Source organism: Pygocentrus nattereri, chromosome 8 (genome assembly GCF_015220715.1).
Source record: "Pygocentrus nattereri isolate fPygNat1 chromosome 8, fPygNat1.pri, whole genome shotgun sequence".
Classification (NCBI taxonomy): domain Eukaryota; kingdom Metazoa; phylum Chordata; class Actinopteri; order Characiformes; family Serrasalmidae; genus Pygocentrus; species Pygocentrus nattereri.
Window position 1 is genome coordinate 7358362 of NC_051218.1, and position 26058 is coordinate 7384419.

Here is a 26058-nt window from a genome sequence, read left to right on the forward strand (position 1 = left end):
GCCGTTAACTCGCCACTGACACCCAGCGGCATGACAAGAGCGTAACAGTCAGGGGGCGACGGGGACGCGACAGAAGAAAACCCTACGGAGCCCCCTGGCCACGCCTTATTAACGCGTGGGAACGAGATTGCGACTTATTAAGTTGTGACCATGCATTAGGATCTTGTTCCCGCGCTTTACTAAGTCGTGGCCAAGTATTAGGATCTTGTTCCCACACTTTACTAAGTCATGGCCACACATTATGATCTTGTTCCCACATTTTACTAAGTCATGGCCACAACTTAATCATCTCATTCCAACGCCTTTCTTAGTCGTGGCCACGCATTAGGATCTTGTTCACATGCTTTACTCAGTCGCGGCCACACATTAGGATCTCGTTCCCACGCTTTACTAAGTCGTGGCCACAACTTGATCATCTCATTCCCACGCCTTACACAGGATATTGTTCCCATGCTTTACTAAGTCGTGGCCACACATTAGGATCTCGTTCCCACATTTTACTAAGTCATGGCCACAACTTAATCATCTCATTCCCACGCCTTACTAATTCGTGGCCACGCATTATTTTTATTTATGAAGGACGTCACCCAAGGGCCCCGTAGTAAACACTAAATCTGTACCTAAAAGGGGAACTCTGCATATGTAAACGGTTAAGATGTACACAGTCATTCAGAGCAGTTTGGTGTGAAACGCTGTGCTCTAGAGAAATTTACTGAGTCAGATTTGTTCACAGTGGTGGTGATAGGAACCAGACGTCTGAAGAGTCCATAGCCTGTACCAGCTCCCTCACAGAAAGCATATCGAGACTCGGTTGCTTTGTGACAGCTTTGCTACTTTCCTTTGGCTTAAAGCATATTTTTAATATAGTCATGGTGGGGAGAGTCAGCAGAGGCCCCATAGTGAGGCAAAATATTCTCCAAAAACTTGTTTTTTCCAGATTTACTACTCTTCTACCATCATTATTGACACATGCAAACACCCAGAAGACACACGTAAGCTCACTGGTGGGTTTGGACGGTAAATAAACTAATTAGATTTGCATTGCAAACGCTACAGCTCCAGGTTCCTGTCACCACCACTGTAAAGGAATCCAAGCCGTTAAGCTTCTCTGCAATGAAGCACCTTAAACCAAACCACTGTTAACGTCTTGAAGTTGTGGTGGAAAAAAATGGGTGGATTTCCCCTTTAAGTGGAAGTACAGAGCCAAAACGTTTTAAATGTACCCAAGAAGATAACAGTAAATAAATAAACACATTTCAAACAGATAGACATTAAGAGCTATCACAATTTTTGTTTTGGCTTTTTAAAATTTTGGTTTGTTTAATGAACTTTAACACTGACCAAGAGCTGACTATGCTGCACATACTGTTTAGGAAAAATCAAACAGATTAACACAAAGATAATAATAAACACTTAAACATTACAGTCTAATCTTCCATTCCACCGTAAACGGTGCAACTGTTGCTTTCAGGCACCAGAATGTAGCTTAATTAAGATTAAGTTACCCTTATTAGTCCCACATTGGGGAAATTTGAGCTCCGTGTTTAACCCATCCGTACAGTGAAACACCACATACACACTAGTGAAGATGCACTACTAAGGGGCAGTGAGCACACTTACCTGGAGCGGTGGGCAGCCCTATCCACAGTGCCTGGGGAGCAGTTGGGGGTTAGGCGTCTTGCTGAAGGACACCTCAGTTATGTGTTGTCAGGTCTGGGAATCGAACCAGCTGGTTCCTTAACCTCCAGCCCACGACTGGCCCAGCTGCTGCCCCATTTAAGGTGGAACAGAAGACTCAACTGTGAGGAGCGCATTTCTCTAACTGCAATAAACTTAACACCAATTTATTATGAATACTAATGTGCGTTAATATTAATAAAATACTTGTCTTAAGCTAAAAGTCAAGCCTGTAAAAGTAAACATGACCCCACAAGAATAGTGTTGTCTTCATTTGGGGCTTGAAAGGCCACATCACAGAATTATCAAAATTTCCGAAAGGACAAAGAGCTGCAAAATTAACAAACATGAATAGAAATTTCAAATGAGGGGCAACGAAAATTCAACTTTCTTTAATTTTATCGTTAATTTCACAACAAAACATCTCGTAACACAGCGTGATACAAATTATATTAAGCACGTCACGTTCTTAATCTTTCATAATACTTTACATATTCTTTACCAAAATATCACAAAGCCATCTAAGACAATATAGAGTAACGCTCCACTTTAGCAGAGAACAAAAATCAGGAAATCACTACTTCAGCAGATGATTGTACTTCCAGAGGAGAAGGAGTGATCAGAGAAGCTGTTAAACCCAAAATAAAGAGGTTTTAGAGGACGTCCGCTGCCGTACGGCATCCATGTACTGCGATATATGTAGCGCTTTGCTCTGCTTCAGTTGGTGCTAAAGCCCAGCATGAAGAAATAAATAAATATCAGCGCATTAAAGCAGAGCACGACACCGCAATACAACTAAAAACCAGTATGGTACCTAAAAGCGCTGCAGAGGCTGTTTACACCACACCACCCAAATCTGATTTTGGACACTGAAGTGATTTTAGCTACGTTCACATTACAAGCTTTGTTGCTCAAATCCGATCTCTCTGACTTGATGATTCACATTCGTTTAGGTCAGTCATTAATGTGATGAACCAGCATGAAATGAACCCTCATGAGCTCATCCTACTCAGTAACGTCACATGACAATCACTGCATCATCAGCACAAACTAACGAGCAGAACAAGCTTCGCTGAGAAGATCATAAACTTGGACCAGCTCTCAGCTTCATTATTAGAGCCAGGCGAGGCTTTACAGGTTTACAGGCTTTATCTGCTGTTTGGCGCTCTTGCCATGGTAACGCTGAATGATGGCGCAGCGCAGTGGAAAAAAAGCACATGAATTCTGATCTGAGCATCACATTAAGGTCACATGGTCACCAATCGGATACGTATCTGTAGGACCACATATGAAAGTGGCTCAGGTTGGATTTGAAAAGATCAGATTTGCATCCACACAGCCCTGAAAACACCAGATCTGAGTCACATTTGGGAAAAAATCTGATTTGAACCACTTCAGCCTGCTAATGTGAACGTAGCCTTTTTCAATGCTGATCTTTTCAAACTGGATCCGATCCACTTTCACACGCGCTCCTAGATCACATTTGTGTCCGTCAAGTTGCCATGGCGACAACAATGTGAACAGTCAGACTGCGCGCACACTTTGCTGTGGTCATCATCCAGCACAGATAAAAGTGGAGGACATTTCATGATGGACTATCTGGTAAACGTTACTTTTGTTGTTTGTGGCAACTGCACACTCAAAAAAGATGGTTCTTCAGTAAAGAAAATGGTTTTACATAGAACCATGAACACTCAAAGAACCCTCTGCATGCATAAATGGTTCTTTGCATTGTGAAACGCTCTTCTAATTGACAGAGAATGTGCTGTAGATGGTCCTATCAGTTAATTTTGTTTCATTTTTATGTACATTCTATTATGTCTATTTAATAATATTTAGCAAGCTGTTTAAAGATAAACTGAGTTAAGCTCTCCTTCCCAACATGACAGTCAACGTTAAAGCCTGAATGATGTCTTGCTATTCAGTCTGTATCATACATGACGTTACTGATTAAGCAGATGTGCTCACACTTAACACAGAAACAGATCACATGCACACACAAAAGTGAACCATCAAAGCAAAGAGATCAGACCTAAACGATAAAATCAGAGCTGAGGTCAAATTTGAAGTCAATTTCTTCCATGGCTTTTTTTCTTTATTTTTCTCAGCTAAGCTAATTTTTCTCAAAAGTTCAAAACTCACCAGGTCTATAAAATACAGTTTAAGCCTCTGCCTCCTTATATAACCTTTGGTGGATTTTTTCCTGGGGGCGGGGTGTGTGCTCTGTGTGGTGGGGGAGCCATAGTGTGTTTATGGGAACTGAGTGAGCGCATAAAAGAGAATTCCTGACTGCAAATAATGCAGAAGGCTGATTTAAAATTTTAGGTTTACCCGACTTTTCATTTTTTTCGTGAATGTGAACGCAGCCTGAACTCTTTCAGCAGAAGCAGCTCTCCAGTGATGTCAGAGATTCATAATATAACAACTTTACAGAGACCAAACCTGAACGAGCCAGCAGCATCCGGAAAATATTACAGCCAAACAGAACAGCCAGACAGAACAGTCGAAAAACAGAATGGCTGAACTGAACAGCCGTACAGCAGAACAAAACAACTGAACAGCTGAGCAGAACAGCCAAACAGAATAGCTGAACAAAACAGCCAAACAGACCAGCAGAACAGAACAGCTAAAAAACAGAATGGCTGAACTGAACAGCTGAACAGAACAACCAAACAGCTGAACAGAACAGCTGAACAGATCAGTTGAACTGATCAGCTGAACAGAATGGCTGAACTGAACAGCTGAACAGAACAGTCAAATGGCTAAACAGAACAGTTTAAAATGTCTGAACTGAACAGCTGAACAGAACAGCCGAACAGAACAGCTGAAGAGAACAGTTTATAAATGGCTGAACTGAACAGCTGAACAGAACAGCCGAATAGAACAGTTTAAAATGGCTGAACCGAAAAGCCGAACAGAACAGCTGAACAGAACAGTTTAAAATGTCTGAACTGAACAGCTGAACAGAACAGCCGAACAGAACAGTTTAAAATGGCTGAACTGAACAGCTGAACAGAACAGCCGAATAGAACAGTTTAAAATGGCTGAACCGAAAAGCCGAACAGAACAGCTGAACAGAACAGTTTAAAATGTCTGAACTGAAGAACAGAACAGAACAGCCGAATAGAACAGTTTAAAATGGCTGAACCGAAAAGCCGAACAGAACAGCTGAACAGAACAGTTTAAAATGTCTGAACTGAACAGCTGAACAGAACAGCCGAACAGAACAGCTGAACAGAACAGTTTATAAATGGCTGAACTGAACAGCTGAACAGAACAGCCGAACAGAACAGCTGAACAGAACAGTTTATAAATGGCTGAACTGAACAGCTGAACAGAACAGCCGAACAGAACAGCTGAACAGAACAGTTTATAAATGGCTGAACTGAACAGCTGAACAGAACAGCCGAACAGAACAGCTGAACAGAACAGTTTATAAATGGCAGAACTGAACAGCTGAACAGAACAGCTGAACAGAACAGTTTAAAATGTCTGAACTGAACAGCTGAACAGAACAGCCGAACAGGACAGCTGAACAGAACAGTTTAAAATGGCTGAACCGAACAGCCGAACAGAACAGCCGAATAGAACAGTTTAAAATGGCTGAACTGAACAGCTGAACAGAAAAGTTAATAGAACCCCTGAACTGAAAGACTGAACAGAACAACTTAACAAAAAACACCTGAATGTAACAACTGAACTGAATGGCTAAACAGAACCCAAATTGTAAGCAGAATGGCTGAAGAGAACAACAGAACGCTTAAACACAATGTAGAACGTAGGTTTGAAAGTGTGTGTTAGAGGAAAACTGTGCATGTCCAGTGTGACAGAGAAAGAGTTATGTTTAAGAAGCTGCTGTGGATCTATTCGGCCTCCTCCCCTTATTGCGTGATGACATCATCAGCCCGCAGTAGAATGCTCGCTGATGTGCTCAGTCTGAATGTTCTTCCTCCTCTTCCTCATCCTGGTGGGGGTTGATGAAGGGCTGCTGGGACAGGCAGTGCAGCTCGTGTGGCTCCAGCTTCGTCATCTTACCGTCTGCGTCAAGCTTCATGGGCTGGATCACATGATCTCTGAAAGAAAAAGTCCAGCAGTTATTTCTCTGTTCTGACTTAAACAACAAGCAAAATCAAATCTGGGGAATTCCTGCCTTTTAAAATGTTTAGTAGAAATAGCCACGTCTTCTTGGTCTGTCTGGATAAAACTTTCATTTAAAAATGTAATTTTCTGATAACTGACATTCAGACCAAAACAATATCACATGTGAAAATATTTGTTTCAGGACTTTTAGTTCATATACACGCAAAGTGAGCTCCTGCTGGTGTGGGTTTCCCCTCTTTCAGTGATGTGACTACAGTGCTTAAAGCTCCCCCTTGTGGAGAATCCTCAATCTGCTAAATCTGACTAAACGTATGAGTGAGAAAGTCAGGTCTACGTGGCATACATCTAAATACTACACTGTCGTGTGTTTATTTTACCATTAATTACTCATTTACTATTACTACCTGCCTCCTTTCCTGTATGGAATCACCAAATAAGCCTATAGGTTTGCAGAATGCGTATCAGTGGCATATAATCATGAAAAATATGCACGCCATTCGTTTTTTTCCTTTTATAAAAGCAGAAAAGTTTGGGACTAAATTTACTGCCGTATTATCAACCAACACAATGGTTCTCAAAATTATTTCAGTATTAATCATCTCACTATGCTTTCACACTAAAATCAAGTTTACATAAGTATGAAATGATCATCAGCACTGCTAGACTTTACTTACTGTAACTGTACAAATATGTGTTGTCCTGGTGTGTGCTTTGAAGGAAAGCTGGTGGTGTTTACTTACATCACTTTTAAAGAAGATTGTGGCCCGCTCCACGATGACAGCCGTAAGAGCCGGCAGGAAGGCGGGGCCCGAACACCCAGAGGCGATGAACCTCGGCAAGGATGCCAGAGAGACAGCTGCGATGGTGGAGGGGGCGGAGCGCAAAGCCCGAGCTCTGACAGACGCGAGTCACGAGAGTGACGGTGGGAGGAGGAGGAGGATGAGGACGCTGGTGCCGGCTATGAGAGGCACCAGAACAAGGAACAAGGCTCGAGCTCTGCTGCCTGGGCCCTGCCCCTGTTACAGCGAGGCTGCTTCACTACACCTCATGTTCGACCCAGGCGGCCGTGCTGCAAGCTGGGGGCGGTAATGAGGAGGCGGAGCGGCAAGCTTTCGTTCCCTCTCGGCTCAAGTGCTCAGCGCCTTTAAAAAGAGCTGAGAGGGAACAGAGCGAGAGAGAGGGACAAGCAGCAGCGAGAGACAGAGTGAAGAGCTGAAAAGCTTAGTGAAGCGGCCTCACTGCGTAACAGGGGGTGGGGCCCAGGCGGTGTAGCTCGGGACTCGTTCCTTCCTGTGGTGCCTCTTGTGGCCAGCACCAGCGTCCTCATGCTCTTCGTCCCACTGTCACTCTCGTGACTTGCATCTATCTGGGGAGCTCGGGCTTTGCGCTCCGCCCCCTCCACCATCACAGCTCTCTCCCTGGCGTCCTCACCGAGGTTCATCGTGTTCGGGCCCCGCCGTCTCTCGCGGCCGTCATCGTCGGGGCCCGGGGGGGCGGCACATGCCACAAAGATATGAGTACTGAAATTATTTAAATTTGAGACCATTTGATTAGCCCTTGGTTTTATACTAGTGATATATGATCTTCCTAAAAACACTAGAACCGATATCCATTCCTAATTGGGACAGGGAGCTTCTCCTTCTCTGTACCTGGAGAGTTTGTCAAACATGTTGACGAGCTTCATAGCCTCATACTCCTTCTGCTCTTCTGTCATCCCTTCCATGGGATTTGGCTGCTCGTCCTCCACACGGCCCGTTACAGGGTTAATACTGACCAGAAAAACAACACATCACACTCACATACAGGCAGGACTGGATGTTTCTCAGGCTGTGGTAAACTGGAAAAGGTGAATATCTGGTGTAGTGTGACTGTAGAAGTAGTTAACCTGGTGTAGTGTGACTATAGGTGTAGTTTATCTGGTGTAGTGTGACTGTAGGTTTAGTTAAGTTTATCTGGTGTGGTGTGACTAGGTGTAGTTTATCTGGTGTGGCGCGACTGGAGGTGTAGTTTATCTGGTGTGGCGCTACTGGAGGTGTAGTTTATCTGGTGTGGCGCGACTGGAGGTGTAGTTTATCTGGTATGGTGCAACTGTAAATGTAGTTTATCTGGTGTGGTGTGACTGTAGGGGTAGTTTCTCTGGTGTGGTATGACTGTAGGTGTAGTTTATTTGGTGTGGTGTGACTGTAGGTGTAGTTTCTCTGGTGTGGTGTGACTTTAGGTGCAGTTAATTTGTTAATTTAGTTTGACTCACTGTGGTTTGGCCTCTCTGTATTCCTCAGTGTCACTGTCTTCATCCTCAGAGTAAAGGCCTGGCTCCCCACCGCCCCTCATCAGCCCACGTGCGGCCAGCAGTCCAGCGGCGTTTCCATAACCCGTGTACTTAATGAATCGTGACACTGCCACATAAAGGACACATAAAGAACTCCTGTCAATCCAACATTTCCATATGTATTCCTTTCTTTACGTTCACCAAATGAGCTCAATGATATTAAAGGTGTATTTCTTGTGCTTCACATCTGTTAAGTAATTTTCGTGAAGGAGGCTGGGTGGTTAGCCCTTATTTAATTAATCTAATTCCTATTTCTTTAGCCAAATTGGTCAGTAAATGAACACCTAAGGCTCTCACCGCTCTCTTTGCACAGAACAAAGAGGAACTCTGCAGCACAGGTCTTCACGTCTGTGTCGATGTGGGTCATCAGACGCACCAATTTATTCCGGAGAGCGTTACCTTCTTCAGGTTTATTCCTCACGTCCCGCAGTGGGGGGAGCACCTGAGTACACACACACATGCATGACAACTTCACTTAACCATATTTCTTACTGATCCTGAACGAATGTACTGTGAACACTTCATCTCACTTTCATCCGTAAGAACTTCCTGGTCTCCCTGTGGATGCGGGCGCTCTCGGTCAGTAGGTTGAGGGAGGGCAGCAGCGTCTCCTTCAGTTTATTTCCCTGAAAATCAGAGGAACACCACGTTACTGTTGAACTGCAGGTAAACACCTGCTGCGTTGCTGTTGGAGCTCGGAGCAGCAGCTGGAGCAGGAATTCCCCATTGCACCCTCACAGGCAGCCACACACAAAAAACAATCAACTCAGGCAGCAGGACTCAGAGAAGCCCCAGGAGTCGTTAACAGGTGATACTGTCATTTAAATATGTATACAATTTACATGGCATATCTGCATTAATGCACATAGAGCTAATGCTAATGTTTCTGGCTGGCTGTGTCATGTGTATGGAGGAGAGAATGATGTTCAGATGGGTTCACCCTGTCCAGTCTTTTCTCCATGAAGTCCAGAAGCATGTTAACAGCGTCCATGTTGACTCCCATGTACTCAATGGAGCCCTGCTGTACTTTCGGCATCAGCAACACGTCCAAACACGGCAGAGGAAGATTCCCCATAAGGTTCACTGTGTGACTGCAGGACACAAACACATGACAGTAACATTCCTCATATCTGGTTTTTATTTATATATATATATATATATATATATGTGTGTTTGTGTGTGTGTGTGTATCGTTGCTGTCGGAAGAAAACCTTGTATCTCCTTTTTTGGCATTTTTCTGCCAAAGAGTATCTTTTACTCTTTACATAGTTTGTAAATTGTATGATGATGAACGGCCTAAAAGAAATAACTGACATGGGAAAAATTGACATGGGAAAAATTCTGGTTCTATTGACTTACATTGAAAGTAAAGTATGTTTTTCCTTCTCCTGTAAAATTACTATTTTGGAGATACAAGGTTTTCTTCTGACAGCAGCAATATATATATATATATATATATATATATATATATATATATATATATATATATATATATTATATCATCACTTTTGCGCAAAAACTGCATCTCCATTTTTATCATTTTTTACTTTTTTTGCACATTTCCAGGCTCCATGTAATATTATTATTATTATTATTATTATTATTATTATTATTATTTGTCACACATTGGACTCATCAGTTGAATTCCAACTCCCAGAATAACCTGGGAGAGCCTGTGACTCCGGACTCAGCCTTGCGCACCTATCAGCACTCACAGTCCCCAGACTTTTAACTGCATCACCTGAGTACATAAGGCTTGGTTTGACAGTCAGTCAGTGTGAGGTATTGTTTTCTCTGAAACTTGCTGAGTGTATTCTCCCTGTTCTCTCTTGTTTATCTGTGATTTTGACCTTTTGGATTAGTGTTTTTGACTACATCTGTTGTCTTTCCCTTTTTGGTACTTTTGCTGGTTGTTTGGATTGGTTATTGGACATTTGGACTGAACTTGGACTACTCCTTTGTGTTTTGCCCCCTTTTTTTGCCTTGGCTGCTAGTTAGACTAATAAACCGTCTAACCTCTCATCCTGTCACATCGTAACATTATTATTGTCACTGCATTTCTTTTTAAATATTTAGGCCTACTGATTTTTAAAAATAGTTTTCTCTTATATTTTATTACTTTCAAAATTCTTTGCAAAAGCTGGAGGTGCTGGATCTCAGGAATGTTATAAGCTGCATTATTATCTATTGCTTTTATTTTTCTGTTCGTTTGAAACACTTTGAACTGCCACCTACCCTAGACTGGACTGTAACAGTGTGTTTTAGTGACATGGCTTCAAAGCAGCCCCCTATTTTTGAGGGAAGCGATTGGACTGTAATGAAAATACATTGTTAACTTAGAAAGTCCACAGACTTTTAAAATATAACAAGCACACAAGAGTCTTTGATATGCTTGATTTATTAAAAAGTTTAGACCTTTAGCAGCTTCAGTCCTGAAATCCTTTCTGTGTCCCTGAGCTTGTTTCATTTTATTAGTTTTCTGAGAGGACTAATTAGACTGAAATCCCAACAGCTCTGTTCTAATTCATCACTGTGGTTTTATAAGGTGGAACCTGAGGCTGTAGAAACGGAGCAGGTAAAGCAGAACGTGTGTCAGTGAATATAAATACACCTGACTATGGTGTTCCTGCAGCTTCTCAGAGGGTGAATGTATCTAGATTTTCACTTACGTTATAATAAATCCACCAGTCAGGCGTAACATTCTGACCACCTCCTTGTTTCTACACTCATTGTCCATTTTATCAGCTTCACTTACTGCATAGGTGCCCTTTGTAGTTCTACAGTTACAGACTGTAGTCCATCTGTTTCTCTGATACTTTGTTACCCCCTTTTACCCTGTTCTTCAGTGGTCAGGACCCCCATGGACCCGGGAGCAGGTACTGCTCAAAGACACAGCAGTGCTGCTGGAGTTTTTAAACACCTCAGTGTGGCTGCTGGACTGAGAATAGTCCTCCAACCAAAAATATCCAGCCAACAGCGTCCTGTGGGCAGCATTGTGTGACCACTGATGAAGGACTAGAGGATGACCAACACAAACTGTGCAGCAGCAGATGAGCTCTTGTCTCTGACTTTACATCTACAAGGTGGGCAGACAAGGTAGAAGTGTCTAATAGAGTGGACAGTGAGTGGACACAGTGTTTAAAAAAAACTCCAGCAGCACCAGCACAACACACACTAACACACCACCACCATGTCAGTGTTACTGCAGTGCTGATAATGACCCACCACTCAAACAGTACCTGCTCTGTGAGGGTCCATGGGGGTCCTGACCACTGAAGAACAGGGTAAAAGGGGGTAACAAAGTATCAGAGAAACAGATGGACTACAGTCTGTAACTGTAGAACTACAAAGCAGCTATACAGTAAGTGGAGCTGATAAAATGGACAATGAGTGTAGAAACAAGGAGGTCATACTGTTATGTCTGATTGGTGTGTGTGTGTGTGTGTGTGTGTGTGTTGGTGTACCTGTGGAACTCCTCGGTGCGCTCCTCTCCCTCCGCTGTGCTCATTAAGCAGTGTCTCAGTATGGCCCCCAGGTGTCTGTAGGTGGCTGCTTCCTCCTGTAGGACAGTTCAGTACAGTATACACTGATTACGTTAACCAGATTAACTGAGGGATTTACAGAGACATAAACAACCCCACAGAGTCACTTCCAAACACTGTCTTAATTGAAACCACTGCCCGTACATTTACACTGCTCAGCAAAAGGTTGGAATCCATGTTTTCGATAATATAAATCCAGTTTATTTGACTACAATTTGCGCACAGATTCTGAGGTATCCCAATTGGTTGCTAAGGTGTTATTGCTATTGTGATGTTACACCAAGTGTCTGGTACACTGTTTCTAGGCTGTTGCTATGGAATCTTGGGTGGTTGCTAAGGTGTTGCTAGGCCATAGCGGTTATCACAGGTATTTGCTAAGGTGTTGCTAGACCAATTCTGAGGTATCCCAGGTGGTTGTTAAGGTGTTGCTAGGCTAAGGCTAAGGTATCCCAAGTGGTTGCTCGGGTGTTACTGGGCTGATTTCATGCTACTCTAAATGAATGATATGGTGCTGCTAGGCTGTTGCTATGGAATCCCGGGTGGTTGATAAGGTGTTGCTAGGCCGAGGCTAAAGTATCCAAGGCAGTTGCTAAGGTGTGACTGGGCTGTTGTGATGGTATTCCACGTGAAAGACACAGTCCTGCTAGGCCATTGCTATGGAATACCAGGTGGTTGCTAAGGTGTTGCAGAGCCACTGTGTCACGATTAGCCCCTCCCAGATATCCATGTGCTTGTATCTACTTCCCAGTCACCCATGTGCTTCCTTGTTTTGAGTTCTTTGCCATGCCCCCTTGTTTTCTTGACTCCTCCCCTGATTGGTTACACCTGTTTTCAACCTGTGTCATGTTTTCTGTCATTATCCCTGTTTATACTTAAGCCCTGCGTTTGCCCCTAGTGTTCGTTGGTCTTTGTTTCTATGATGTTTTATTTAGGTTGTATGTTTGATGCATGAGATTCTAGTGTAGTGTTTGTCTGTTTCCATCTACCATGTCTAATTCCCGATCGATCCATGTTGGCTATATGACCATGGACTGTCTTGACCCTGAGAATGGATTTGCCCCGAATAAATCTTGCTTATCTCAGCATATGCGTCCACCTCCTCTTCAAAGGTATTCCAGGTGGTCGCTAATATGTGTGTATGCGTGCTAGTTTGTATGTGAGTCTGTATGAGGGGCACTATGGGACACTTCCTTTGTGAAATAATTTGTGGCAGTTAGATGTGAATTTTAACATATTTTCACATTCATTTCCTCTGGAAAAAAACAAATGCTTTGAACAAATGCTGCATTAAAACTGTGTTTGCAATCAGTGCACTACTCATGCATAGGTGCTATGGTCATGCAAAGTTTTGTGGTTTTAGCTAGTAAACTGCAAAAAGCATAACAGAATAAGCTAGAATAATGAACCCCTTAAAATCTCAGGCTTATTACATACGAAGCCTTATTATTCAGTAACTACAGGGACTTCAATGCAAACTAGCTGAGCTGTTCTAAGGATAAAACTATGGGCCCTGGCCATTTAAGAGGTTAAATGAAGAACAGTACACTGGCTTTGTCAAGCCAACTTAACTAGATGCAGAAGGAAACAAATAAATATACTGAAGTCAGTCAGATGTAAAATATTGCATGAAACTCCATAACACGTCTATACTATTTACGTATTTTATACATTAAGCATTAATTAAGTTTTTCCCCTCTAAGAATTTTTTCCTTTCTTCTGTACAAAATAAAGCAATATGACTGGTGTGAATAGGGTCCCACCGCTAGGACCCCCCGTCATTTAGAGTCCCCAGATGTTCAGAAGCAGCCCTCACCTCGTCCACTTTGCGGCGGTTGGTGTCAAACGTGACATTGAAGAGGATCTTCAGGATCTCCATGGCTCTCTCCGTTTCCATCCTGCCAAGCGGGGGGACCTCACTTTGCCCCTCCGCTCCAGCCCGCGCCACCTCGTATGTGTCCAGCCAGCGGAGCCCCAGTGTGGCGTCCAGCACTTCGGTCAGTAGGGCGGCACCCCTGAGCTCACGGGCCAGCTGCGTGCGCACGTCCACACGAATTGCGGTCAGCAGGAAGGTCAAACGGAGATCAAAAAAGCGAACGTCATGGTTCCACTGTGGCTCGCGGCACTGCTTTAGCCTCTCCGCCACACCGAACACCAGCTGCAGCTGCGCCGCCGCCTCCTGCGCTTCGCTGCTGTTAAATACCAGGTTACACAGACACTTCAGAGCCTCAACAATCACATCTATATCTGGCATCTCTGGCGTCCGGTTGCCCTGCCCCAAGCTGACCGCTGCGTGCCGGGCCAGCGTCTGGACGGCGTGGCGGCTGGAGAACGGAGCCAGGCTGCTTTTGTCCCGAGACAGAATGCGGATGGTCTCCAGGCAGGCCAGCTTACAGGATGGCTGGAGATCTCGCTCCAAAAATCCCAAAACCAGCTTCCCCAAACGCTGAAGAAAAGACAACAACATCAGAATGAGCAGGAGGGGTCAGGTGAATTCTAAGGCTGATGTGAGGGGATATTTACAGGGGAATTCCACCAATTTTTAAAAAATGCTTGCATAACTGAGTGTGTGAGGTATAATCAGAGAGGTTCAGAGCAGTTTGGTGTGAAATGGTTCAGATGTTTTTACAGTGGTGGTGATAGGAACCAGGCGTCGCCATGACTACAACACAGATATAGACATTTTATTTACCATCCAGGACCACCAGAGAACCTACACGAGTTTATATTATTTTGCCTCACAGCGCCCTGCATGTCTCCCTCCACCATAAACGGGGTTTAAGTTCTCTAAACTATCATAAAACAGCGTCTCAGTCATCAGGCAGTGAATTCATAACCACTTGATCTAGGAACTTTCTGTGAGGGAGCTTTTAGATGTGGACATCTGGTTCCTATCACCACCACTGTGAACAGTTCTGACTCTGTAGGTTTCTCTAGAACGTTTCACACCAAACCACTCAGAACCGCTCTGATTACATCTTAACAATTTACACAGAAATTTTGAAATATTGGCGTTCCCATTGAAAATTGAGTTCCAATGCAGCAGTACAGACACACTCTCATGGCATGTCTTTTTCATGAGTTATATATATGTACTTTATACCATTTCATATATTTATCAATGTCTGAAGCTTTCCTAAAAGTGTAGAATTTAAAGGGCCTATATTGTGGAAAATAAATTTTTCCTCACTTTTTGCAATGAAGGAGTTCAATTTGTAAATATTATTAATTGTACCCAGTCTATACAGTCCATATACAGAAATTCAGCTGTAGAACAGCCTGTTTAATTCTAAGGGATAAAAAGGTTGGAAAATGGGATTTAATGAGCTATGAGTCAAAATAATTCATATAAAGCCATGCGTTTGTTGACAAGACCTGCATGGCCTTATTATGCTCTACACTCTTAGTGAAAAGGGTTTTATATAGTGTCAAAAAGGTTATTTTAGTAGAACGCTTTTTGGTGCTATACAAAACCCTTTTCATATATACAGCAGATAAGCTCAGCCTTCACTAAAGAGCCCCTGAAGAAGCCTCTGGTCTGTTATTTGCATTGTCGCCTTTAAAAGAAAAAATATGAAGCTTTTAGTTTTTTCGTGAAGTCAGTATAGATGAGGATGAAACAGCAGATTTCCTCATGAACCACAGTGCCATGTTACAACACCTCAAAGTTTATTCTCTAGAAAAAATCTGAAAATAAACTTTGTGATGTGCATTAATATTCCACTACATCTACCAGTGTGAGCTTCTGTGTACCTTTTCCAGCTCTCCACTCTTTCACAAACAGCATGCAAAAAGAGAGAACACAGGCTTAACAACAACCAATCGAAAACAGTGCACATCAAGGCTGAAAATAAGATGTGAATGAATAAATGAAGGAAAGGTGAAATAAAATTATTCATAAACACATATCATGCAATAGCACTACAAGTAACTGCAACTACCTTGCAATAAACACTTATTCTGACCACAGCTAGAATCTACTAAAACTTATTCTGTATCTGCTGTGAATTACTCAGTATCTACTATGAATTATTCAGTATCTAACTTGAAATTTGCACTACTTAACATTAATTTTTCAGTACTTATTATGAATTATTCAGTACAGAGTATGAACTATTCAGCAAACTACTATAAATATTCCAATATTTAGTTTGAATTATTCAGTGTCAGCAAATTATATAATTTAGTATCTACTATGAATTATTGAGTATCATGAGCATGGATTATTTAGTACTTACTATGAACTATTCAGTGTCTACTATGAATTATTCCATGTCATCTATGAAGCTGAGTTCTGTAGTAATGAGAGTGAGGACCTGAGTTGTGGACCCACACAGACCTGAGAGTTTAAAGGGATAAAGCATGAATGGTGTGTTTATTGTGGTGGAGATGCTGTACCTCTCGGTCCTCCTGTTCCTCTGAGGGGAAGGAGAAGCACTGGCTCTTCTGCAGAGAGAAAAACAACACAAAAACATCTCAACACCACCACATCTTACTGGACAGGAGTATGACCAAAAATACCCAGTTCCATGTTGTTGTTGATTTTCTAAGTGAAAATAAGCAGGTCCTCTACAGAGACGTACCTTTGAACATTTTAATATTTGCATTTTAATGCACAACTACGAAGGGGAAAAGTAATTAAGGTAAATTTTATTTTATTTTGATTAATATAGTATGTTTAACTGTAGAAGAAATGCACATATAACATTAATTTCTTGTATTGAAAGTTATTAATCTCATGTAAATTATGTGTTTACTTTTGCATTCTACTGTATGTAATGATAATTGCAGCTTCTGTATCATTGTTGATTTTTAATTTAACAAAATAAACCCCAAAACCCACAATCACTAGAATTTATGAGCTCTGCAGAAAAAAAAAAACATTTGAATGTGGGTTTGTCTACAGCACAAGCCCCGCCCATGACTCCACCCATTTCACTCTGATAGGCAGTACTGTGATACCTAGTTTTGATCATTGATAGTGCTTCTGAAGAGTGAGGGGCGTGTCATATACAAAGGCTCATATTTACATATAAAACATTTTTAATACTGTACTAATTTGTTATATTCTTAATACTAACAGTTATTACATAAGCAACAGTAACAACAAAAAACTTAACGATAACCCCCAGGATTTAACGGAATACAAGCATTGGGAATATGTATTCAGAATACAGTTATTTTAAAATTTTTATTAGAATACTTAGAATACATAGTAACTAAATAAAAAATACTTCAAAAGAAACATCAATGCTTGTCTATTAACTACTTTAAAATCAGCAGATAACATGTAGCAGACATGCTTCTTAGACAAAATCTAAAGAGGACAGCCTGTTTACACACACAGAATGTCCTGCTAAAGCCTGAGTAGACTGATAAATCAACGGGATCCATTACCAACATGCATTGTAAATGTACCCAAAATGGTTTTTTGAATACATTCATTTTATGTACTGAATTAGAACATATTATTGAATACATTTAGAACGGTCTATTCAGTATCCAGCCATCACTACTTTTTCAAAGTATTCTGCCCAACTATGATAACCGCAAAACAAAAGCGTTAAACATGTCAACAAGAATAAATGACAGTGACATTGAGAAAAGCTGGGTTTGCAGTAGGAGAGCTGACTGGAAGGGGGGGGGGGGGGGGTCCATATGAATATGAATATGAATCTTCATTATGAACGCCTTTATTAATATATAAACAGCACAACTCAGTTTTAAAAGGTGCCTTTTCCCACTCCAATGCTGCTCACTGTTACAGCTGCTCTGTGGTGTTATAATCACAAAGCTGCTCATTTTAAAATTCAATAATATCCATATTTTTTGTAAAAATCAATAACCTAACGATCCTCACTGTATTAACTCCTCCAGGCTGATATATCTGCACGGTCTGCTGCTAAGCCTCGCTCATCAGCACAGCGCTATTAATTCCCTCCTACAGCCCAGAAGAAGATTAGAGCGCTAAGCTAAGCTAACCGATACAGTCGGCTCAGGAAAATCAGGATCAAACCGAATCCGTTTAGATCCCCGGGATCTGACTGAGCTGAAAGAATCTATTTGTGGTGCTGGTGTCTTGATGTTGCCTGCAAGACACATTAACCAGTGTTTATTATATAAACCGGTGCCACTAAGATTTTGTACGCCTGTTAGCTTTAGCCTTTAGCCTCTGCCGTGAGTGAATGTGTGGTGTTTATTAGCATGTAGCATACATACACATGCTAACTCCTGTATTCATACATTCTCATCTCTATTACACTCATTAATTAATTCATTATTATTAATTATTTACCATAATAATATTGTTTAATGCTGTTTTAAAACATAACAGATAATTCAGAGCTATTTGTGACCAAAAAACCCTTAGAATTAAAAACTTAGCATTGCTAACACATGGTTCTCCACTATAGCAAAAGTGGTACAGCTTTTACTTTAACACAATACTTTTCTCTGAGTATATGATATGTACAGTAAGTACTTCCAGAACACTGCACAACTGATGTTTGAACAACAACGGATGTTTATCTGCATAAACTGCACAATAATATATACCTGGATGGCAGCAAACTATGACACCATCCTTATTCATTCTTTTTTTATGACATTTATATACGTTTATGTAACACTATTCATGTCTGCATATATACATACAGTATATACAAGTGCTATTATTGTGAAATGGAAGCATCTAGGAGCAACAACAGCTCAGCCACAAAGCAGTACACCACTCAAACAGAGCGGGCCACTGAGTGCTAAAGTGCACCGTGCCTCAATGGAGTTTTAGGGTCACTGTTAATAAAAATAAAAATAATAGACTTTGAGAAAAAAAGTTGAAATATTTTACGAGGATCAAGTCTCTGCAGACAGACTGACCAGCTGTGTGTCAGATATTTCTCAGTGGATGTCACAAAATTTTCTACAATTGAATCATGAAAAAAACTAATTATTGGTCATTGGTGCAGAAACTCGGAGAAAAATGATTTTGGGAAACTAAGAGTTCCTTTCACTGGAACTAAGGGGCCGAGCCCAACTCCTGAAAAACAACCTCACACCATAATCCCCCCTCCACCAAACTTTACACTTGGCACAATGCAGTCAGACAAGTACCGTTCTCCTGGCAAACAAACACAGACTCATCCATCGGATTGGCAGATGGAGGGTTTTATACACCTGTGGCCATGGAAGTGACGCAAACACCTGAATTCAATTTTTTGGATGGGTGACTGAATACTTATGGAAATATAGTGTATATACAGCAAATGTTTCTTAAACATGTCAGAGATCTCAAGGATGCTAAATTTTTGCCATATTGCTGATCCTCACTCACAGTCCCTCAGGTCTGTTTTGGCTTTTCTATTCTGAAGACTTACGCAACACAGCTACTTTGTGTGTGTGTATGTGTGTGTGTGTGTGTGTGTATGTGTGTGTGTGTGTGTGTGTGTGTGTGGCAAAACATCAAGGAAGTTTCTAGTTGCTTCACAGCATTTTAGCAGCTTACTGACATGCAGGCAGTCAGACAGAGACGAGTGAACCACCCAACAGAGAGGAATAACACGCCTAATAACACACTTAATAACACATGCTTAATAGCAGTGCTTCCTAAATAACCAGGACAGAGACTGTAGTTGGCTATCTATTTGCCAGCATATATATGTATATATGTATGTGTGTGTGTGTGTGTGTGTGTGTCTATATATACACATATAAGGTAATGGTTCTATTTAGAACTTGTTTTATGCTTAAATGGTTCTATGCATGGTGTGTGTATGGCAATAAATGTGTATAGCACCAAAAAAGGTTCTGCTATTGTTACAAGCATGCAATCATACTAATAGAAGAACCCTTTTGGTTCTATATAGAACCACATACAACACATTTCCACCATGCAATGAACCATTTAAACGTCAAACGGTTCTGTGAGCGTCTCTGGTTCTATATAGGACCATTCCCTTTCTAGAGGACCCTCTTTTTAGGAGTGTGCATTAAGACTACGCTGGTGTGTTTGTTATTATGAGTTTTATTCCAGGGTGCTGATGCTGAATCAGTGCTGCTGCTTTGCTCCTTCCCCCTCTCTATCCGGTCTATCCGGACACATCCATCCACGTACATATAACGTTATATCTCACTCAATCCCAGGCTGATCCAGCAGATTTATTCCATTTTGTGAGCTTTACCTCTTTGTTGTATCTCTGTAAGGCGGCCAGCGCTGCGTCCTGCTCGCCCGTCTCCATCTGCGCTATAACGGCGCTCACGTCCATTTTCATCGCTTTATCTCCTTTATTTTCCGCGAAAACGGAGAGCCTGAGGGTCCCTGACGGCGCAGAAGAGCTAAAACCACGGGATTCACGCTGCCATCCCGGCCTGAGCCCGCACTCACAGCCTGGGGATGATACGATTAGCGAAGGATTGAAAACGCACCGCACAGGATCGTGGGATGTGTAGTCCGCAGAGCTTCTATTGCCTACAAACATCATGGATCCCAAAACGTCAACGGCAAAACAGCATCAGCATAAATTAATTGATAAAATACTGTGATTATTAACGTTATTTCTCAAAAATGCCGTCTAGTGATGGAATTTAATTAAACAGATTATTATACAATATTTAATTTGCAGATTATTGTTGTAATGACCCAACTAGAAAAACCAGTAAAGACCAGCATAGCTGGGGGTGTTTCACAAAGCAAGAGTTATCAGTTAGCCACATCACTTCAGCCCAAAGATGAGGACTGTCCAGAATGCTCCTCAGCTCTTTTCATACTGGACAGCTTGACTTTGGGCTTAAGATCTGGCTAAACTGCTGTGTGGAGTAGCCCGTGGTCACCAGCAAAACCAGCATATCTTGTGTTTTGGATGCTGGTATGCTGGTCAATCAGCATTTCTATGCTGGGTGACCGGCTGAATTAGCAATTAAATTAACCCATTAAGCTCTAAGGATCAGTATGTGGTTCCTCACTCTCATGACCACACAGCTCACACATTAGTTTCATAGTAGATGCCTTGAGTTTGATGTTTGTGGATCTTCGTCTGGAAGTGTCAAAAGGCTGTCGTGCTGGTCCAGACGCTGGTGTGAAATAGCGTCAGGGACACAGTGTGATGGTGTGAAGGACACAGGAGCTCAATGGATTCTCTCCTCAGGGTCTGGCTCAAATAATGCAAAAGTATGGAGAGATTTGCTCTAATACCCTGCAGCATTCTGATGAAACCGTGGAGCTGCGGCTCGGACGATCCCAGATGCAGGAGGTCATCTGTTTGGGGGGGTAATTACAGTCTGTAACCATAGGTGGATTTGAATTGGATTGTATAAGAAGATGAATATTTAATTAGCCCTTTTTTATTCTATTTATGAAATCTCAAGGTTCTCAAAAGGTCTTTACACAGGAAGTCCAGTTGAAATGAAAATAACAACACCATTTTGAACAACATCATTCTTTTAAAAAGATTTTCTAGTGTTCTTTAGTAAATGCAATGGTTCTGTTTCATAGGCAGGTGGATCTTCAGCTGTATCTGCTTCTTTAACCCCTTACAATCCCAGGATTATCACACACTAAGGCTTATTATTCAGTAAGTACAGGGACTTCTATGCAAACTGGCTGAGCTGTAGCTTATAGATGTGTGTAGTAAAACTTTGGGCCTGCTGGTGGGTCCTGACCATTTAAGAGGTTAAAGAACCCTTTTAAAATGTTTCTATACAGCACCAAAAAGGGTTACACTATTGTTACAAATCAGTATTTTTTCCATATCATAATGGAACCCTTTTTGTTAAGGCTGACTAGGAAAAAATTAAGTATTATAGTTTTAAAAATGTGCTAGCAAAGACAAATATGTTCTTAATGTGGATGAAAAAAAACCCTGTTGGGCTTGTACTCCTAATATTCTCCAGAATGCTTTTCCCGAGTTCAGAAGCTCTATAAATAAATAATGTTCCACTCACTGAGGCGTAAGAGATCCTAGATGTTTGCGGTAAGCCTTCCTCAGCAGCAGCCAGCCAGAAACACGTTGAAATAATGAACTAATGAAGTATTTAGTTCATAATGAACAAAGCATCCACAGATTTCTCTGTACACTCTCAGAAATAAAGGTACTAGACATTCTCTGGGGTGGAACCCTCAAGAGAATGCCTTCAGTACCTTTAGTCAGCATAGCTGTACCACAGTGCATTGCAATTATATTTAGTTTTATTGACTCCATACACACAGATATGCAAGTTTCCCCTCCAAAAATTTAAGATATACAATTAGACTTTAAAACCATTGATGTGCTTTTGATGGTGATCGATCTATCTATCTATTTATCTGCTTTTGATGGTACATTTACTCTACATTTCTATCTTGATGAATGAAAAATGTACTTGCACTGTACACTTTTCTCTGACAGTGTAGAGCTAGCATGTTCTCAAATGATCAAATGTCTTATAGATATTATTGATATGAGACTCTGTCCAGTGCTATGTAGCATCAAGGTATTTAACAGCAGCTTTTGGTTAGACAAATAAATGTCAAAGACAAAATCTGCAACCTTATTTTTGAGTTACGTTAGGACCCATCAGTAATGCTTCTGCTTTATCAGGGTTTAGCGGGAGGACGTTCCAGGCTTATAAGTCTTTAACACAGGCTTCTTTTATGTGTCCTTGAATTAGCTTAAACTGGCATGTAAAACTGAGCATCATCAGCACAAAGTGAAAGGCAACACTTTGTTTATGTATTATGTACTTGGGAGCTGTAAAGTGAGAACAGTAAGGGCCCTAAAACAGAGCCCTGTGGAACACCACATTGCGTTCTTCTATGTTCATTTCAACTGCCCATTTACACTGATGAATTGGAAGCAGTCTGTCAAGCAAAACCTAAAGGCAGAAACTTGTCCTTCTAAACTGACAGTTTTTCAAGCTTTTCTATTAAAATATCTTGGTCAGTTGTATCAAAAACTGCACCCAATATCAACAAAACTGGTAAAGGCATATTGATACTGTCCTGGGTTTGGAAAACACTGTAACAATCTGAATCTGGTCAAAGTGTCTGTTCTTTCTCCAAATCAAGTCAAATCAAATTTATTTGTGACACTTTTTACAACGGATGCTGTCACAAAGCAGCTTCACAGAATTCCAGAAAAGACAAAGTTTTAACAAGAATGTAAAAAATGTAAAAACCCTCCATCAGAACTGAGGAAGAAACCTTGGGAGGAACCAGGCTCACCAGGGGGGACCCATCCTCCTCTGGTCAAACTACCTACAAGTGATAATAGTAGCAGTAGTATTGGTAGTAGGAATAATTAGGAGTCTATGAGAACATCAGTGTAGGGTGGGACAGCTAGTCCAAGGCAGGTGGTGGTAGCTGGGGCGTGGGCAGCTGGTCTGAAGTGGGTAGCAGGAGGGCTCGACAGTCAGTCGTCCTTCAGTGTCCGGCCGTACATATGGGTGATTGTATACTTGGAAAAAAAGCAGGGAGAGGGAATTAGTTTTATTCTGTCTGTTTGTATGTAAAACAGGGGATGTAAACACTTACAGAGTGTGGCTAACGACTCCGGCAGATCTGACTATGACAGCTTAGCTAAAAGGAGAGAACCAGAAGGACACACAGACACGGCAGCACTCTGAAACAGTTTGGCATCCCTCCGCTCCACCGTCCACAATCCTGAGTGACTACGTGCGAGCAGCGGGACGACAGCACCAGCGTCTCAGTTTACTATAATTCCCTGTGTCCATGGACCCCTGGATCTGCTGCCTTTATCTAAGGGGGGAACATTACCTACCAAAAGCTAAACTGAACAAGTGAGTTTTCCGCCTAGTCTTAAAGATTGAGACTGAGTCCCGGACATTTTCTGGAAGATCATTCCAGAGTTTGGGGGCTTTATAAGAAAAAGCTCTTCCCCCAGCTGCAGCCTTATGAATTCTGGGAACTATTAATAAGCAAGCACTCTGCGATCTGAGTAGTCGCGATGGCTCATAATGGGAAATAAGGTCTTGTAAGTACTCAGGAGCAAGACCATGTAGGACTTTATATGTCAATAAAAGAATTTTATAATCAATACGGAATTTAACAGGCAGCCAATGAAGTGATGATAGCACTGGACTGATATGATCAAATTTTCTAGTTTTAATGAGGACCCTGGCTTGGACTAGTTGAAGTTTGCTTAAATTCCTGCTCGTACATCCTGACAGTAGTGCGTTACAGTCGTCTAGCCTGGAAGTAATAAAGGCATGTACTAGTGTTTCCACATCACGCAGGGACAGGGCATTTCTTATCTTGGCAATGTTGCGAAGATGCAGAAAAGCTGTCCTAGTGATGCTGCCTATGTGTTGATCGAATGATAAATCTTTTTTTTTTTTTTTTTTTTTTAACCTGTCATGTCTGGCAATTTTTGCAATCGGAATGGTAATCCGAATGTACTGATGTACCAAACATATTTGTTTTCACAAGAGTGAATGATAAATCTGAATCAATTATGACGCCAAGATTTTCTGATGCTGAGCCTGGTGTAACTGGAAAGTCGGCGAGATTTAAAATTAAATCTGGTAGTTTATTTCTTGCTAATTTTGGACCCAGAAGGAGAAGCTATGTTTTGTTACTGTTTAGTAGGAGGAAGTTCCATGACATCTAGCATTTCACATCTTTTACACAGTCCTCCATTTTCTTTAATCTGTATTTGTCATAAGGCTTGGCTGATATGTACAGTTGCGTAACGTCTGTGTAACAATGAAAGTTAATGCTGTGGTTACTTATAACTGTGCCTAACGGTAACATGTATAGAGTAAATAAAAAGGTCCTAAAATAGAGCCCTGCGGAACAAATCTTACTTTTGAATAACTGGAAGATAAATTGTTTACACTAATGAACTGATAACGTTCTGATAGGTAAGATTGGAACCATGCTGTCCCTGTGACTCCAACCATGTTTTCTAACCTTTCTAGGAGATATTGTGGTCTATTGTATCAAAAACTGTGCTGAGGTCAAGTACCACTAACAGGGATACGTAGCCTTGATCAGAGGCAAGAAGAAGATCATTAGTTATCTTAACTAGAGCCGTCTCAGTGCTGTGATGTGGCCTGAATCCAGATTGAAATTTTGTTGGGCCACAGCTTTTTCTAAGATCTTTGATGTAAACGGTAAGTTAGAAACAGGCCAGTAATTAGACAATATGCTAACATCAAGATTTGGTTTCTTGATCAGGGGTTTGAAAACTGCTAGTTTAAAAGCTTTGGGTACATGGCCCAGACTAAGGGACGTGTTTACTATAGTTAAAATAGGGTTTATAATAACTGGCAGTACTTCTTTGAGTAATTTTGAGGGAATTGCATCGAGTATGCAGGTTGTGCAATTTGCAGAATAGATAATCTTCTCTAGCTCTAGCTGTGGGAGTGGGTAAAAAGTTTCCAGGCTCTTTTCTACAACTGTGTTTTGTTTTATATCAGCCAAGTCAGATGACAGCCAAGTTGAGTTTAATACTGTGGGTTGAATTTGTTGTCTAATATTTTCAATTTTATTATTAAAGAAGTCCATAAAAACTTCACTGGTGAGAGTTGCTGGGATTTCTGGTTCAGTACCTCCCTGATTTTTTGTGATTTGGGAAATCACACTAAACAGAACTCTAGGATTATATTTATTATTCTCAATCGACAAGGCCAGATATGCTGAGCGAGCTTTTGTGAGAGCATTTCTATACTCTATAAGGCCGTCACTTCCACTTGATTTGTCGCCATTTCCGCTCTAGTTTCCGAGCTGTTTGTTTTAAGGTACGGGTTTTATTGTTGTACCACGGGGCGAGCTTTTTCTGCCTTATTCTTTTTATTTTAAGTGGCGCCACATGTTCTAAAGTAGATCGGAGTATTTTCTAAATAATCGGTTAGTAAATCTAGTTCCATTGGGTCTGATGGAGTGGAGACTGGGGTTGATAGCTCTGGCAGATTTTCTATAAATTGTAGGGTGGTAGAAGGTTTTATTGAGCGCTTTGTAGAAAAACGAGGGGACATACATATATTATGGCTAAGAGGTAGTTCATATGAAATTAATGGTCAGAGATTGCTGAGGTTTGCGGTAGGATATGAAGCTTGTCTATGTTAAGACCTAGTGTCAAAACTAAATCTAACGTAGGCAGTAGTGTGTCGGCCCTGTTACATTTTGGGTAAAACCAACAGAGTCTAGAATTGAGGTAAATGCCTTTTTTAGTGCGTCATCTACCTTCTCAAAGTGAATATTAAAATCTCCTACAATTATTCCTTCATCGTTGCACACAGCCAGGTTTGCAGCGAAATCACTAAATTCTTTTAAAAATTCAGAGTAGGGCCCTGGTGGCCTGTAAATGTTAAATAATGAAAATGCGTTCTTTTTTGTGACCGGATTTGTAATGTGAATAGAAAGGACCTCAAAGGAAGTAAAAGTGTTGCAATGTTTCTGACTAATATCTGGAGTATTTT

General features: G+C 41.3%; 1 protein-coding gene across 4 annotated transcripts; it reads right to left on the bottom strand.

Annotated features, from left to right (window-relative positions):
• Positions 1-2970: 2970 nt before the first annotated feature.
• ric8a (RIC8 guanine nucleotide exchange factor A) lies at positions 2971-20068 on the bottom strand. 4 transcript variants are annotated; one of them, XM_037540706.1, is made up of 11 exons: positions 19824-20068; positions 16045-16092; positions 15400-15417; positions 13463-14092; positions 11572-11666; positions 9048-9198; positions 8638-8733; positions 8405-8576; positions 8030-8174; positions 7428-7547; positions 2971-5750 (listed from the first exon to the last, which is right to left on the bottom strand). In XM_037540706.1, exons 1-11 carry the CDS (start codon positions 19911-19913, stop codon positions 5609-5611), a joined length of 1707 nt encoding a protein of 568 aa, XP_037396603.1. In that variant the 5' UTR covers positions 19914-20068; the 3' UTR covers positions 2971-5608. The 4 variants fall into 4 exon arrangements, with proteins under 4 accessions (XP_037396603.1, XP_017578978.1, XP_037396604.1 ...); XM_017723489.2 differs by having other exon boundaries at positions 8405-8549; positions 19824-20067; XM_037540707.1 differs by lacking the exon at positions 15400-15417.
• Positions 20069-26058: the final 5990 nt, after the last annotated feature.